Source organism: Brassica oleracea, chromosome C1 (genome assembly GCF_000695525.1).
Source record: "Brassica oleracea var. oleracea cultivar TO1000 chromosome C1, BOL, whole genome shotgun sequence".
Lineage (NCBI taxonomy): Eukaryota > Viridiplantae > Streptophyta > Magnoliopsida > Brassicales > Brassicaceae > Brassica > Brassica oleracea.
In genome coordinates, this window is record NC_027748.1 from 43387082 (window position 1) to 43403724 (window position 16643).

At 39.8% G+C, this 16643-nt stretch overlaps 6 protein-coding genes and 1 non-coding gene across 11 annotated transcripts; 2 read left to right on the top strand and 5 right to left on the bottom strand.

The window, feature by feature from the left end:
• The first annotated feature begins 1278 nt into the window (after positions 1–1278).
• LOC106340177 lies at positions 1279–4092 on the top strand. Its single transcript, XM_013779080.1, has 9 exons — positions 1279–1516; positions 1678–1798; positions 1894–1997; positions 2399–2524; positions 2612–2732; positions 2821–2905; positions 3018–3131; positions 3314–3353; positions 3757–4092. Exons 1-9 carry the CDS (start codon positions 1340–1342, stop codon positions 3907–3909), a joined length of 1041 nt encoding a protein of 346 aa, XP_013634534.1. The 5' UTR covers positions 1279–1339; the 3' UTR covers positions 3910–4092.
• Positions 4093–4163: 71 nt separating this feature from the next.
• LOC106340075 (FHA domain-containing protein At4g14490-like) lies at positions 4164–5823 on the bottom strand. The gene is made up of 2 exons (XM_013778974.1): positions 4351–5823; positions 4164–4310 (listed from the first exon to the last, which is right to left on the bottom strand). Exon 1 carries the CDS (start codon positions 5764–5766, stop codon positions 4351–4353), a length of 1416 nt encoding a protein of 471 aa, XP_013634428.1. The 5' UTR covers positions 5767–5823; the 3' UTR covers positions 4164–4310.
• A 1170-nt stretch (positions 5824–6993) lies between these two features.
• On the top strand, positions 6994–8105 carry LOC106340709 (zinc finger protein CONSTANS-LIKE 2). The gene has a single exon (XM_013779589.1). It carries the CDS (start codon positions 7073–7075, stop codon positions 8012–8014), a length of 942 nt encoding a protein of 313 aa, XP_013635043.1. The 5' UTR covers positions 6994–7072; the 3' UTR covers positions 8015–8105.
• Positions 8106–8239: 134 nt separating this feature from the next.
• On the bottom strand, positions 8240–10647 carry LOC106340355 (6-phosphogluconate dehydrogenase, decarboxylating 3). 5 transcript variants are annotated; one of them, XM_013779382.1, is made up of 4 exons: positions 10545–10604; positions 10469–10513; positions 9276–10067; positions 8459–9145 (listed from the first exon to the last, which is right to left on the bottom strand). In XM_013779382.1, exons 3-4 carry the CDS (start codon positions 10047–10049, stop codon positions 8459–8461), a joined length of 1461 nt encoding a protein of 486 aa, XP_013634836.1. In that variant the 5' UTR covers positions 10050–10067; positions 10469–10513; positions 10545–10604. The 5 variants fall into 5 exon arrangements, with proteins under 5 accessions (XP_013634949.1, XP_013634836.1, XP_013634721.1 ...); XM_013779267.1 differs by having other exon boundaries at positions 9276–10070; positions 10545–10602; XM_013779329.1 differs by having other exon boundaries at positions 10469–10647.
• A 243-nt stretch (positions 10648–10890) lies between these two features.
• Positions 10891–13491, bottom strand: LOC106340263 (probable galacturonosyltransferase 9). The gene is made up of 3 exons (XM_013779173.1): positions 13134–13491; positions 11722–12948; positions 10891–11592 (listed from the first exon to the last, which is right to left on the bottom strand). The coding sequence occupies exons 1-3, from the start codon at positions 13290–13292 to the stop codon at positions 11317–11319; spliced, it is 1662 nt and encodes a 553-aa protein (XP_013634627.1). The 5' UTR covers positions 13293–13491; the 3' UTR covers positions 10891–11316.
• Positions 13492–14942: 1451 nt separating this feature from the next.
• Positions 14943–16389, bottom strand: LOC106342732 (E3 ubiquitin-protein ligase CIP8). Its single transcript, XM_013781754.1, has one exon. The coding sequence runs from the start codon at positions 16340–16342 to the stop codon at positions 15167–15169; it is 1176 nt and encodes a 391-aa protein (XP_013637208.1). The 5' UTR covers positions 16343–16389; the 3' UTR covers positions 14943–15166.
• Positions 16390–16468: 79 nt separating this feature from the next.
• On the bottom strand, positions 16469–16540 carry TRNAD-GUC. Its single transcript has one exon. It is a non-coding gene; the product is annotated as a tRNA-Asp (tRNA).
• Between the last annotated feature and the right edge of the window lie 103 nt (positions 16541–16643).

The window sequence follows — 16643 nt, forward strand, 5'->3', positions numbered from 1 at the left end:
ATACAAAAATGAGGACACCTTATATGTTATATTTTTCTTATATGATATATTTTTTCTTATATGTTATATTTTAAATTTTTTAAAACTACTTAAAATTACAAAAATGTAAGTTTTCCTTAAGTATACGACTAAAAACATTAAAATGACATGTATCACTTCGATGGTTGATTTGAAAGCTTTCAAAACCATATGTAAGTTAAAAGTCAAAATGATTCAACTATGAAAACAATACTATTCACTTTTTCAAAATTGTGTTCGAGAAAAAAAATAAGGTTTTTATGTCATAATTTGTTTAATGTCCACTAGAGAAAATTATATTAACCTAAAATATAAGAAGTGTGTAAATAAACAATCACATTAATCATATAATAAAAAATTTGATTTTTTCTTATATGTTATATTTTGAATTTTTTAAAATGACTTTAAATTAAACAAAAATGAAGAAACATTATATGTTATATATTTTTTTAATGACTTTAAAATACAAAAATGATGACACCTTATATGTTATATTTTTCTTATATGTTAGATTTTTTCTTATATGTTATATTTTGAATTTTTTTAAACGACTTTAAATTACAAAAATGTAAGTTTTCCTTAAGTATATGACTAAAAACATTAAAATGACATGTATCAATTCGATGGTTGATTTGAAAGCTTTCAAGACCATATGGAAAATAAAAATCAAAATAATTCAACTATGAAAACAATACTGTTCATTTTTTTCAAGAATGTGTTCGATGAAAAAAATAAAGTTATTATGTCATAATTTGTTTAATGTCCAATCCGATCAACCCATGATGTATTAATTATAGTTTTGTTCCATTATTTTTAATAAAAATTGATCTGATCCATCAGAAAGAAATTATATAATAACAACAAAAAATATTTTATATATATAAATAAAATGATCAAATATATAAAAGAAACTATCGGTAATATATACAAATAAACTTACCTTGCGCAAGGCACATGTCTTATCCTAATTTTATTATTAATGGTTTAGTGATTCTTAAAGTTTTAATCAAATCTTTTTGTTATTGGTGTGATGATTACGTTACATAAACAATCACAAAAAAACAATGTGAAATTATGAAAATTCATGAAAGTTGTATGAATTAAAAAAGAGCACACTGTAATTGAAATTTCATTTTCTCTTTTTAAGTCTTAACACATTTTTTAGTACAGCAATTTAAGATTTTTTTTTGGTTAAAATTATCTTATCCCAAACGTCGTCGTATTTCAAAAGATTCCAGTTACAAATAAGAAAAGGACTGGAGCAAAGAAGACCGAGAAAGGTCGAATCGAATATCGGGCGGAGTAGAAGCGATCGCATTCGATGGCGGAAGGCGGCGATGATCCCCAGCGACTGAAGAAGATTGCGGCGGCAGCGTACGACTACGATAACGACGCTCGATGGACGGATTACTGGTCCAACATCCTGATCCCTCCTCACATGGCTTCTCGCCCCGAGGTCGTCGAGCACTACAAGCGCAAATTCTACCAACGCTACATGGTCCGTAACGTCTTCCCCTCTTTAAACACTCTTTGAATTTGAGATTCAAGTCTTCATATATACTCTTGAGTTCGAGCTTGATTTGGAGGTTTTGCGAACTTTGAGATCTTAGGTTGAACGATTTGAAGGGTTTTAGATGTTAAATCTTTGCTTTATTATAGGATCCTGATCTTGTTGTGGAGCCTATGTCGTCGACTTCTTCTTCGCAATCTGCAAGACCATCTGCTACTCCTGCATCTACTGCTAATGCAAATGAACAACAAGCTCGTTCTCGGAGCTCAGGTGAACATTTATATAGTCGTGACCTTTCAGTTATCCTATATGAGATGACCTTTCTTTTTACTAGCTAATACTCAATGAACTCTGCGCTTCTTCAGGATCGGTTCCTCGAACTGCTGGGCCGTCTGCTACGACAGGTGCTGCAAACCCAAGTTCAGTGCGTTGGGATCAGCAGACTATTCAGTTTTCTGTCAATGCTTGGGTAAGACTATGTTTACCTTTTGCAGTTTCTTTTTATCCTGAGTGTTTTTCACTTCTTTTTTATTGATCAGAATCATTCCTTGTGCAGACTTACTTTGTTGCTCGCTGTTACCTTCTTCTCTGTACCTGCTATTTACAGAATTAATCTTTGAAAAAGATTTAGCTTCTTGGTAGGGCTTTTAGTTGGGATTACTGTTACCTTCTGCTGTTTGACTCCTTTACCTCGGACACTTGGGAGATGTTGTATGGTGCACTGTCGCCGTCTTTTTGTTCTCATTTCTTGATGTGCTTGTTGTACTCAGATATGAACTACTGAAGATGAATGCGTTTTTTTTCTGGCATACTTCACCTAACTATTTTTTGTCCCGCGTTTAGTCGCTTAATCTATTTCATATTTTGCAGGTTTTTGTTATAGCTGTGCTGGCAGTGTTACCTTTAGTACCAAATAATCTCTCTAATAGAGCTTATCGTCTATCTTTCATGGGAACTGCGTGCTCATCTCTTTATTCCTTGTACTCTCTTTACGGGGTAAGCCATGTGATCTCCCTTTCCTCTACTCTCTTGGAACCATACACTAACTTTCCGTTGGTAAGCCGATTTTTTTGTTATATGCAGAGGCCAAGGGCATGGAATATGCAAGGGATGCAAGTTTATTTTCAATCAATTGTGGGAGCAAAGGATTTCATCTATTTCATCTACTGCCTTACATTTGTCACTTCAAATCTCTGTCTCAAGTGTAAGAGTTGATTTGAGTTTTTTTTTGGGGTGATTTTCTTCATACTATATACATTCTAATGGTTAGTCTCCTTATCTATTTGTCTCAGTTGCTTTGATTCCCATCTTGTGTCGAGCACTTGAACAAGTAGCCAAGTTCTTGAGGCGTAACTTCACTCGCTCCACCATATACAGGTAGTTTGCACCCATCTGAATCAGCAGGTTTGATTGTAGTACTTGTTTTCATTTGTTGATTCTCAATGATGCTTAACTCTTTCTCTGTGTCCTGCTTTGTAATGGTTATCAGGAAGTACTTGGAAGACCCTTGTGTGTGGGTGGAGTCAAACACAACTACCCTCAACATCCTCTCATCGCAGGCTGAGATAGCCATTGGCTTCCTTCTGATTATCTCTCTGCTTTCGTACGCTCTTTGACTCTTTCTTGTGTTTAGAAGCGATAATTGTTCATTAGCGCTAAATTGTTCATTAGCACTAAATTGTTCAGAACCCTTCAAATTGAATTGAGTTCATAATTTAATCATCTTATGAGTGCATTTACTCGTTTTCACTTATCTGATCAAAACTGTCATTTTACTTACTGCAGATGGCAACGCAACTTTATACAGACATTCATGTACTGGCAGGTACGTCTTTTCAAATGTTTTTTCTTGCTCTACTTTTGGTTCCAGTCATCATTTCTCTCTATTGCTTCAACGTTTCCAAGTATAATTCTTTGTTGAAACTTGATCAACTGAACATGATTACAGGAGGAACCACCGTTTTTAAACAAACACCTTTTTTTTTCTCCTGTTACTATTTTTCTTTGAGACTAAGTGTTACATGGGCTAAAGACCATTAGGTCAGTAATGAGAAGTGTGTTTTGCTCCTCATTTTGAAAATCATGTGCGTTGTGCCATAAAAAACTGTCAAGTTCAAAACCATGTTCATAACTCTCCATGAAGAAAGATAAATGTAGTTTCCAGGATTGTTGAGAGTTGTTCTCATGAGTAAAGTAAAAGCCTGAGGCTTTGTTTTGTATTATGGCAGCTACTGAAGCTGATGTATCAAGCACCAGTAACAGCAGGATACCACCAGAGCAATTGGAGCAGAATCGGAAGGATGGTGAATCCGATGATCCAACGTTACGCTCCCTTCTTGAATACTCCGGTGACTGCCGTTCAGAGATGGTGGTTCAGGTGAAAAAACAAACAAGTTGCAGAGTTGACTTTTGAAATCCTTTAAAAGAAACTACGATTTTAGCTTTCAAACACAACAGTCCTCGTCTTATCTGTTCCAGCTTTCAGCGTAAAGTAGATTCTTGTATGTTTATTGGTTATAAAAATATTACTGTTGCTACTAGAGATTTTGACTTTCTTTTGGTTACCAATTCACGAGTAGACATGTGACCATTTCCCTTTTGCGGGTGCATAAAATTAACAATGAAGACGAACTCGAAGAAGTAGTGGTTCCTAGCACAAACATAAGCATGATGAAGATTATAGCACCAACTAAGTTATATAGATACAGACAATCTCACCCACAGAAAGACATAACATAAAGCCGATAAAACATCTTAGCAACCAACTTAACAATTCATGATACTAAGCCTAGCACAATGGCTAATGATCTAACCATGTCAAACTAACTTGAACGCCTTTTTCCCTTTGCTTGCTTCTGCTCTTCAATATGGTGGCGAACTCTCAAAGATTTACTTCTCATATCCTCTATCATCTTCTCCGTCTCATCCACTATCTGTTTTCGCAGGTGTACTTTCATGTATTCGAACCAGTCTCCTAGTGTCATCTTCTCTAAATCTACCTTCTCTACATTCTTTTCATTACTGGATCCCTGCTCAGCCTTTCCATCTGATGTCTCAACTCGACCCTCCTCGCCCTTACTGTCTTTTTCCTCTTGTAAGTTCTCTGTCACTCCATCTTCTCTAACACTATAGCTCAGGTCCTCTTCTCCTACTACTGCGCTATTCCTTGACTTAATCTCAACCTGCTCTACCATCTTAGATGTCTCAACTCCACCCTCCTCGCCCTTACTGTCTCTTTCCTCTTGGAAATTCTCTGTCTCTACATCTTCTCTAACACTACAGTTCAGGTCCTCTTCTCCTACTATTGCGCTCTTCCTTGACTCAACCTCCACCTGCTCTACACTCTCATTTTCTTTATCACTTGTTTCACTGCAACCTTTCCCCTCTCCAACATCCTTTTCACTTTCCTTATCTTCTTCAGCATCCTCATTTCTAGCTTCCATCTCTTCTACAACGCTCTCCACTTTCTTCTTATTTGCACGGCTTTTACGAGCTTGGTTCAAGACCCTCTCCAGCTCCTGAAAAGAATCTCCACCAACCTCTTTCTTAGTGCTCCTGGTAGCCCTTGAAGGTCTTCTCTTCTCCTCCTCTATAACATCATCCTCACACTTCACATTCCGGATCTGCCTGCTGCTCCTCGTCCCTCTCTTCACCGCTGAGATCTCCACTCCCTTAGGAGTATCCTCAATCTCCACTTTCACTGCATTCAAACCCAAATTCTCAACATCCTCAGCGTTCTTCTTACTTCCATGAGCCTTTTTCTCCACCGGAACAGCTTCTTTCGTTTCGTTCTTCCGGGGCCTACCCCTGCGCTTTGGTTTCTCCTGAACCGGACCCGGATCCGAAACAGGAAGGCGCCTGTTGTTCCTTCTCGGCCTCGGGGGAAGCTTCTGCTGCTCCTCCTCCTCCGCCTGAACAACAGTCTCGAAGTTCACTACAATGGAAGTATACTCACCAAGCTTGATCACGTCTCCGTTACGGAGATTAACGGGAGTATCTGGATCGAGAGTTTCCGAGTTAAGTATGGTGCCGTTGGAAGATCCAAGGTCGTGGATTGTCCAGTTCTCGGAGTCGGAGACGATTCGGAGGTGCTTGGTGGAGATTCCGGCGTCTTTAATCGCGATTTCGTTACCGCGAACGACTCGGCCGATGCGGATAGTGGATCCGGGCTTGTACTCGAGAGATTCGCCATCTCTTGGACCCTGGACGAAGGCGAGCTTTAGCAGTGGCGGAGTCATATTGTTAATTGAGAGAGCGTCTCTGAGACGATTCAGAGGGAATTTGAAAAATGTCGGATTTGTCATAATCGAGTTTAAACGATGCTGGAATGCGAAAACATCTCCAGCCCATGGGCTTTGCCTTTTCATCTTAGCCCATCTAAATCTTTTATTTATTTATTTGTAATTTTTTTTTATAGTCGGTAATGTTTTTTTTGTGTGTCAAATGATAGTTTATGCATATGATTTGCCATCAAGTTCAAACAAAAGATGTGAGCTATACCCCGGAGTTTAAGAAAATGCTAGACAGTAATTGAGTGTTTTAAAGAAAACTAGTGACTAGATAAATTATTGGGAGCTTAGACGATATCTAGATAGACGTTAATGAATTATTGATGTATTTTATATTTTTTCTTACATATATATAAAATATTTTAGTTTTCGCTTTAAGTATAAACTTATTTTGATAAATTAAAATAATTAGATATACAAGAAAAAAATTAGGCAAATTTGTACAAACAATTATTATTTAATTTAACAGATTAAAATTAATTTATACAGTTTGAACCGGTTTAAACCGATTTGAACCATATAAATCAGGTTTTATGAAATTTGTTTTGGTTGGGACCGATTTGCCAAGCAGCCGCCTATACTAATTTTTTAAACTATGCTATAGCCTATAGATATGTAGAACTATAAGATTTATTACAGGGTTCACTATATATGATTAAATCCGTCAAGAACTTGTGGTTCATAAACATCCTAATCACTTCACCAAAGTCTAACTTATCATACTCCCATTGGTCACTATAGGTCCACCATGCATATACGCCATGGCCATAGTGCCATGTCAGCCGCACCCTCTAAACGTTTTACACTTCTTCTTTTTTTACCGTGTCTGAAAGTTTGTCTACTCTTTGATCATTTATGATGTTATGTTAAGTAAACGATAGGAAATTGATAACACTAAGACAACACTTAAAACTCTCTGAGAATCTTTAAACATGATCAACATCAACTCGTGGGGTGTGGTCCTAAGTAGAAGAAAGCTACACAAAGGAAGAGAGGATATACTTGGTGTAGATTTGTTCACCTTTTGCCAATGATATAAGACAAGACTTTCTCATCATTAATGCATATCCTCTCTTCAAACTTCAGCCAGCCACAAGCTAATCCAACTACTTTTAGCAACCACTAAATCTCTGCCACGTGTTCGCCCCAAGATTCTATATACTTCCCCATCTCACCAACAGATCATAGTAACAGTCAGTCTCATTAGCCTTTCCTCCTTTTTTGAATACACAAACAGATTGTTTAGTCTTTTACTATGCTGAAAGAAGAGAGCAACGAGAGTTATGCTACACGAGCATGTGACACATGCCGATCAGCCGCATGCACTGTCTACCGTGAAGCTGATTCTACCTACTTGTGCACCAACTGCGACGCCCGAGTTCACGCAGCCAAACGTGTTCGTGTCGGCGACTCATGTGAGTCTGCCCCGGCTGCGTTTTTGTGTAAAGCAGACGCTGCGTCTCTTTGCACAGCTTGTGATGCAGAGATTCATTCCGCAAACCCACTAGCTAGTCGCCATCAACGTGTGCCAATATCTGCTAACTCTTGCGGCTACATGGCCACTGATGCAGATAATAATGACATGCTGGTGGGTGATGAGGATGAGGTGGCTTCCTGGTTGATGGTTAACCCAGGGAAAAACAATAACAATGGGTTCTTGTTTGGTGTTGAGTATCTTGATCTTGTGGACTACAGCTCAGGCACAGACAACCAGTTGGAAGATCAGTACAGTCAATACCAGAGGAGCCTTGGTGGAGGAGAAGATGGAGTTGTGCCACTTCAAGTTGAAGAATCAACAAGTCACATGCAACAAAGCCAACACAACTTTCATTTGAGTGGTTGCTCTACAGAAGCTCACTACAACTACATAAGTGTTGTGCCAGAGTCAACATCAAGTGACACAACAGTCCAACACGCTAAAGAGGCCATAGACCAAGCATCTGGCCCACCTACTCAGATGGTGCAGCAGCTAAATCCAGCTGACAGGGAAGCTAGAGTCCTGAGATACAGAGAGAAGAAGAAGAGGAGGAAGTTTGAGAAGACAATAAGGTATGCTTCAAGAAAGGCTTATGCAGAGGTAAGACCAAGGATCAAAGGCCGATTCGCAAAGAGGATAGATATGGAAGCTGATGCAGAACAACTCTTCTCAACATCACTAATGTCCAATACCAGTTATGGAATTGTTCCTTCTTTCTGAACTGCCTAGTTTGGCTAGTTATTACCACGGTTTCTCATATATGAATCCTTAGTTTTTGTGACTTTTGTAAAATTATTACGAGTTAATCAGATATGTTCCTGTAACTGCAGTAGTTTACGCACAACTCTCTATACAAATACAAGAATAAGTGAAATATTATCTTGTGGAACAGTGCCTAACACTGTAATTGAATTGATACCACAATAAAGAAGATATGCATCACTATAAAGAAAACTCAAAAGCAGATTTCAACTTGTCACTTCACAAGAGAGGGACAACCAACTAGTAGCAAAAGATGTTTGATGCCTATTCGAAATACAAATAAAAGAAGAATACAAGTAAACACACGAGAGCCCATAGATAGGCTGCCACAGTATTTCACACTAGGTGTGAATACATTATTGAAGGGAGAATACCAAACTGAGAGAGAGACTCATCACATCATTACATCTTGGATTGTCTTGCAATCTTGAACCACTCGGTGTGGAAAGACCCTTCCACATCAGTCCTTTCATAGGTATGAGCACCAAAGTAATCTCTCTGAGCTTGTACAAGGTTCGCCGGCAACCTCTCTCTCCTGTAAGAATCAAAGTACGCCAGACTCGCAGACATACCGGGCGTGCTTATACCCGAGTTGATGCTCAAGCAGACCACTCTCCTCCAAGCCGACTGCCTCTCGATGATCTCTTTCGCAAACTCAGGATCCACCAAGAGGTTAGCCAGCTCCGCGTTCCTGTCGTAAGCTTGCTTGATCCTGTCCAAGAAGATTGCTCTGATGATGCACCCTCCTTTCCAGATCCTAGCCAGCTCACCTAGCTTCAAACCCCACCCCTTTTCCACGCTCTTGGCGCGGATCAGGTTCATCCCTTGTGCGTAGCTGCAGATTTTGGACGCGTAGAGAGCCTTCCTCACGTCGTCTATCAGCTGCTTCTTGTCAACGGTTTGGTCGGTTAATACATCGCCAAAACCACCTTCTTTAAAGACCTTAGCGGCTTGCACACGCTCGTCCTTAAGCCCGCTGAGGAACCTCGCGTCGAGAGAGGATTCAATGGTGGGAGAAGGAACAGAGAGCTCAGCTGCTTGCTGAACAGTCCATTTCCCGGTACCTTTCATCCCGGTTTTGTCCAAAACCTTGTAACAGAGTATGTAAAAATAGATTAGTCGGTTTAGTTTGCTGAACTGACCGGTTTAATATTCTGTTATTGGTTTAATAGTTTGTTAACACACTCTAGTGATCATTTTAATGAGTTTAATTAAATACCTTATCAACCAAATGCCCATCACCCTTATCGTCCTTGATCCCAAAAATATCCGCAGTGATCTCTACCAAGAAACTCTCGAGCTCACCTTTGTTCCACTCAGTGAAGACCCCGTGAAGCTCTTCGTTAGATAGCTTACCAACGGACTTAAGAACATCATAGGCTTCAGCAATCAGCTGCATGTCACCGTACTCAATCCCGTTATGGACCATTTTGACGAAGTTTCCAGAGCCTCCTTTACCGATGTAAGTCACACAGGGACCACTGTCTCTAACCTGAGCCGCAACCTTGAGAAGAATGTCTTCGATATTCTTGTAAGCTTCAAAGGACCCTCCAGGCATCATAGACGGACCGTTACGAGCACCTTCTTCGCCGCCGGAGACTCCCATTCCTAGGTAGAGGAAGCCGTTCTCGGACACGGCTTTTTCTCTCCTCTCTGTGTTCTCGTACCATTCGTTACCACCGTCGACGATGCAATCGCCTTTTTCTAGGTAAGCTGAGAGGGTTTTGATGGTTTGGTCGACGGGTGCACCGGCTTTGACGAGCATGATTATGACGCGTGGCTTTTGGATGGAGTTGACGAAGGACTCGGGGTCGTGGAAGCCGTAGACGGGGAGGTTTCCTTCTTTCTTGGCTCGTTCGACGGTTTCGTCGACTTTGGAGGTTGTTCTGTTGTAGACGGAGATTGGGAAGCCTTTGGAAGCAATGTTGAGAGCTAAGTTCTGGCCCATTACGGCTAGTCCAGCTAAGCCTATTCTTGTTGGTTGTACAGCCATTGTCTCTTCTTGTTCTCTCTGCTGGCAAAAGAAAAAGAAAAAAAAACACCTCAAAAATCTCAAATCTAAGACGCATCAACACATGTATATAAGTGATGAGATCAAAAGCCAAACTTGGCGTCTAAGTGACAATAAACTCATAGATTCAACCAGTGATCGAAGTTTCCAACACATAATCAATACATGCAAGTACAAAACTAAGGCTCAATACACACGGAGAAGATTATTACAGATCTAGAATCTAATTACGACCGACGCAGACAGCAAGATCGAAGAACCGGAACACTCGCATATCGATCAAAACAAATATCAAAGAGATTTTTCAATATAATTTTAGATCAATGATGAGCTGGTGAGATCCTCCGATTACACATGTGACTCGAAAGAGAGAGAGAGAGAGAGTGATCGGAGAAACAAACCTGGTTTCTCCCGGAAATTGATTTGAAAAGATCTGAAAGACTGTAAGGTTTCGGAGACGGGAGCTGTTGTTTTGTATGAGATTTGTATCAATATGAACGGTCCGATTAGAGCACCAAATAGAAATAAAAGTTCTTGTCAAAATTGGCCACTCCGGGTTAGGTGTGAAAAGGTGAGTGGTTGTAGATTTTTGTCTTTTTTTTTCTCTTCTATATTGAATCCTGTTATTATGTTATAGAAAACTAATGCAAATATATATTCTTTTCATACCTTTTTTATTTTTCTTAATTTGGACATTTTACATTGCAAATTTCCACTGATCATAAATTAGTTAAATAATCATGATTTTTTCGTTGAAATATTCATTTCAGATTTCTCTCCATTTTACATTTGCCATTACAAAAGAAACACTTGCAAGAAGGAATGTTCTCTCCAATAAAATCTTCTTTCACCACCAAACAAATGCTTTGAAATAACTCAACCTTCAAGTTTGAGTTCACACACACAAGTCAATACCTCTAAAAGTGAATATTTATGAGGGGACGGTTTAAAATGATAGGACATAGAGTTTCTTAATCTTAGGCAGACAAGTATGAAAGACACAACAAAGAGAGACATTGCAATTTTGGAGGAAGCTTTTGCTGTGAAGAAGTGTTACAATAACAAAAATAAGAACAGAACTATAACAGAAAGAACAAGCAAAATACTTTGTAACCCTATATATAGAGAAGATAAACGTGTATCAGTTAAAGAATGCTCTGAATGTCTGAAACATATCGATTCGAGTTTACCTCTTATCAATATTTTTCACTTCTTCGGGTTTGATCTTTTTGTCCATCTCTGTGTCTCTCTAGAGACCAAAATTGCACATCTGCACAAACTCCATTTCGTTATCGACGTATTTAGTCCAGAGAGACTTGTATTGGTTCATTGCAATGTCTAGCCATGGTTTCATGTTTCCATTGTAATGTATCACCGCTGCTTTTTTTATCTCGTCCATGCTCACTCCCGGGTTGTAGCCTAACCCAAGCACATGCCATGATTTGTCCAGCGATTTCGTCTTTGAATAGAATGTCATCAATCCCGGAGGCAGAGTGCCCAATTCCCAGAGAGTCCTGTCTTCATTCTGCTCAGAAAAAAAAAGAAAAACAGAATCAACAGAAGATAATCACATAAACAGATTATTTAATGTGTCTACGTTACTAAGAAAGAAGAAGCATACATTATATCTATCTACTAATCAAGATTGACTTACCAAGTTCTGCCAGTAATGGTATTGATCTGTGCATTTCTCGCGTCTCCAAGCGTTGAGATCAAATATATTCATCCCAAAGGCCCAAGCACAAGCATTGGGGTTAAAGCTCTCTTTGATCAGAGGATGAGTGAAATTTAGGTACTGACCATATCGATGAAAAGAGCCAAAACACGTCTCAACAGCTCCATTCACTTTCCCATCCAAGTTGATCTTCCATAAACCAGTCACGTCCTTCTGCACCACAACATCATCGTCCAAGAACAAGATCTTATTCAGCTTCGGATACATCTCCGGCAAGTAAAATCTGAGATGGTTCAACATGGAGAGATATTTCGGGTTCTTGAACTTGAGGTTATGGGCATCTTTAGTAGCGTTCTCCGCCTGGTTCTCAAAGTAAAACTTCTGCAACTTGGCAGACTCCAGCTGCTTCAACACCGGGGCATAAGAAGAGTTCAAGAACTTGAACTCCTCCACTGATTTGATCTCAATATGAGCACCACGGTCCAAAGGACGCATCTTAAACCACACCTTCATGGCCGCGAGATTCATCCGATCAGTCACCACATGAAACACATGCTTCCACGGCTCCTCGGCGTTCATCACAACCGACCTCACCACAACCGACACAGCAATCACATTATCAGAGAAAATCGCGTAGTGATAAAGACTCGGATCCTCCACAGCCGAATCAAACGGAGCATCCTTATACTTCTCAGGATTATTGATCCTCTCCCCAACAAGCCTCATCGCCAAACAGTTAAGACTCTTAGGAACCGACTTGGCCGAGATCAAGCTCGCAACGGCGCCGCTCTTCTTCGCCTTCGCCAACTGCTCCTGGACAGCGAAGATCGTATCTCTCAGCTTCTGGATCTTGAGCTGCGTATCGTAACTCTCTTTAGACTCAACGATCATCATCCTCGCTGTCTTCACCTTATCTTTAACCTCTTTCTCAAGAAGCCTAAACGCGTCTTCCTCAAGAGCACTCCCGTCGAGTTTCAAACCAGGTTTGGACTGCAGATCAGAGAAGTTGATAGCTAGATCTTCAAAGAGCTTCAGCTGCTTAGAAGCGTCTAGTTTCAGCTTCCTAGCGTAAGCAGCATATGCATTCACAAGCGTGAGATGATCAGTGGCTTGCTTGTGGATCATATCCAACCTAGTTTTCAAAGGATCCGATTGTAAAGCCAGAAACGTCCTCTGCATATACGCGTTTCCACCACTCGGCAATGTCTACAGAACAAAACGAACAATCGAAGCTCAGATTCAGCGAATTCATTCTACAATTTGATCGAATAGAAGTATAAACGAGCAATTAGAGTTCTAGTTTGGACGAATCGAAGCTCAGATTCAGAGAAATCATTTCTAAATTTGATCGAACCGAAGCATAAACAAAAAGAGAATTGAAGGAGGCGTACGTGATCCTGAGGAGGCTGGTGACGAGAGGAGTTGAGGAAGACGGAGAAGGTGGCGAGGAAGAGGAAAGAGAACAAGGCGGAGATGAAGATCCGGTACGAGAAGAAGCTTCGGAGTCCGGATCCGACTCCGTTACGGCCTCCACGGAAGGCCACCGCCATTGCTACCGTTACACTTTTTTCACCTAGAGCAGTCAGTTAGTTTCCAGATCGGGATTTTTCGATTGGAATCGTTCGTCGGTGGAGCTTCTTTGCTTGGGCTGTGGAGATGAGTGAGTTAAGTTAACCTCTGGAGAGTGACGGATAGATCTCGAAAAACATTTATTAGTGAAGAAAACACGTTAAATCTATTAAACAAATCATTTAATTAAGTGCAGAGTTAACAGACATGTAATGAGGACCTATGGTACTTGGAAGCGGAAGCGGTACGTGAAAGCGGAAGCGTAAAAAAACGTTTAAGCGAGATTTTTTAAAATATTAGGAAACGGGTACGTATTGGAAGCGTATATTCATATATAAATATATATATATATATATATAAATTTTAAAAAAAATTAGGACTAAAAATTATATGATTTAAATTTGAAATAAAGCATTTATTCATTTATAATAATTTTGAAATGATTTTATATTAAAACTGTAAAAATACACATAAATTAAGTTTACAAAAAAATATAATATTAATTATTTTTAATACTTCATAAATAATTGACACAATATATTTCAATATGTGATATATCTTTAATAAAAAATCTCAATGCATAAAGATAATTTATAGTATTAGTTTTAATATTTGTATATTTATAACTCAATATTCATTACTATTATTTTTTATTTTATATAGATTAAAACTATGGTTTTATATTTTATTGATATACATTGCATTTTTTAAAAAAAACGGAAGTGTGAATCCAAAACGGAATCGTAAACGTTTTGGAAGCGAGATTCCGCAAGCTTTCACAAGATTCTGATTCCGATTCTGGTTCCGAAGCGGGAAGCGGACGTCCGACGAAGATGTACTCAGATGAGGAAGTGATTGTGATTAGTGACGGGTGAAATAGAAAGGGAAGACCAAACCCATTTCCGCGTCGGTGAGTGCGATTCGTTGACAAAGCTAAACCATTCACACCTATTGTTTCCGTTATTTATTCTTAGATCCACAACTACTTTTCAAATTACAGTATATGGGGCTTTACTATAGCGGGCCTAATGAAGAGTAGATCCAATATTGAAATTAAACGACAAACGACACGTAGTTTCAATCAAAAACATTAAACATCACGTTGTTCAGTCAGTGTTTCCCAAGAATGGATCTCTCTGACAAGTCACAGAGAGTTGGACACGTAGTTTCAATCAAAAACATTAAACATCACGTTGTTCAGTCAGTGTTTCCCAAGAATGGATCTCTCTCACAAGTCACAGAGAGTTGAACAAATGAGAGATCAGATCTTTGTATGCACAGCTCACAAAAGGTTTCAACATACGGTTAAAATACAAATTTCAGCCGACCTGTTCTTTCGAAATCAGCACAATCCTACAACATGATCCTCTTACATATACAGCATATACAGAAGTGAAACATACTATACTAAGACAAGATGTAGATATATTTTCACTTCCACAAACATCATTGAATCTGTAAGAAACTAGTGGACTCCTGCAACAATACAACCATAAGCTTCACTGAGAGAACAAGTAACATCATGTAGATTACAAAAGGTAGCCTGTAGGTTTGCTCTATCCAGATCATGCAAATTATCATAACTAAAGAATCAAGCAGCTAAATAATACTTACGATTCATCTTCACGCCATGACTGCAATCCTATATTACAACTATGATGACAATGTAACTTGACAAACACTTGCAAGATATGGCTTCAAAGTTTTAACATCATTTATTTCATAAAAAGGGAATATATACAACATGAACACTATCGCATTTTCACGATAAGTTCTGGTTACCATAAAACAAAGCGATTCAAGGATCTTTGCCTCTTACACCGTAGCTATTAACATGACAAACAGATAACTATATCTACCCGGCAAGGAAAAGACTGGATTCACTCCTTTGTGATCTCCTCTGCCTTTCATACTCAACATCATCAGTAGGAAGCTCAAACCGGCAAACCGGACAAGTATTCCTTATCCCCAGCCAAGGCGTTATACACTCTCCATGATACAAATGCCTACAAGGAAGCCTCTTCACTTCCTCCTCTAGTACCATCTCATCTTTACAGACCGCACAAACCACCTCCCCTTCTTCAACAGTAAGTTCCACAAGAGGAAGATCCTCAATAACACTTTTAGCAGCTGGAGGATTCCCCCTGATCCCAGCTTCGTTATCAAACATGTGCCCAAGAATAGCATCATCAGCATCACCATCACCATCACCCAAGCTAGCTAGATACATGTAATAACTCGGGTCGATATCGCCAGGGTTGATCGTGATACCTTCAGCTTGCTCGATGTAATTAACAACGTTGTTTAAAGTTATCAAAACCTGCCAGTCCAGCTCATGATCTTCTTCTTCTTCTTCATGATCATCTCTCGATTGCGAAGACAAATCTTCTTCTTCTTCATCTTCGGAACTACTAAAAGCTCTAACCGTCCAGTTAATAGCGTTCCGCACCTCCTCCCACTCTTCATTTTCATCACCCAAGTCGTAATCCCAAACCGGAGGTAGACCCGTAACAACCTCGACCCGACCCGACTCATGTTCCACATTCTCACTCTCCCCGGAGGTGAAATTAAACACGTCATCTTCGTAATCGGAATCCGAATCGAGACCGGTCACTCGAAGCCCGGGTTGCTGATCCGACCCCGATCCTGACTCACATCTACTCCCCAAGACTATCTCCCTCTCCTCTTCTTCTCCCTTAGGTTCATAAAAGCCCCATACATTGAAATCATCGCCGGTGAGTCCTCCAGATCCTAAGTACACCCCCTCGGAAGACTCTCGATCGAAGAAATCGATGGGACAGGTGTACGGATCGAGCTCTGAATCCGATCCGGAATCTGAAATCGGGTGGCCTGCGAAGGGGAAATAAGGATCGCAATCGACGTCCCTGTCGTGGAACGGAGGAGAGTCGCAGACGAATACGCTCGTAGACTCATCATCCTGTGTAAAGATCGAACGTTCTACGGCTGCACCGCCGTCCTCCGCCTCTTCTTCGAGGTTGGTTACGGGACCGGGCTTCGTCGTCGACGCCATTGCTGAGTTTCAGAGAAATGTTAAGAAAATAAAAAAAAATGGAAAATGAATATTTCAGAGGGAAAAATCGTATGATCTGATCTGCTGACGTGTAACTGAAAAAACTGATGACGTGTAAAAATAATGCGCCGTTGCCGGGGATCGAACCCGGGTCACCCGCGTGACAGGCGGGAATACTTACCACTATACTACAACGACTTGTTGATTTCCACTTGTCAACCGTAGATATTAGTTAATTAAAATTCGCTTTCAATCGGTTTATAACCGAGTTAACCGAACCGAAATTAGTTGTTGTAATCGT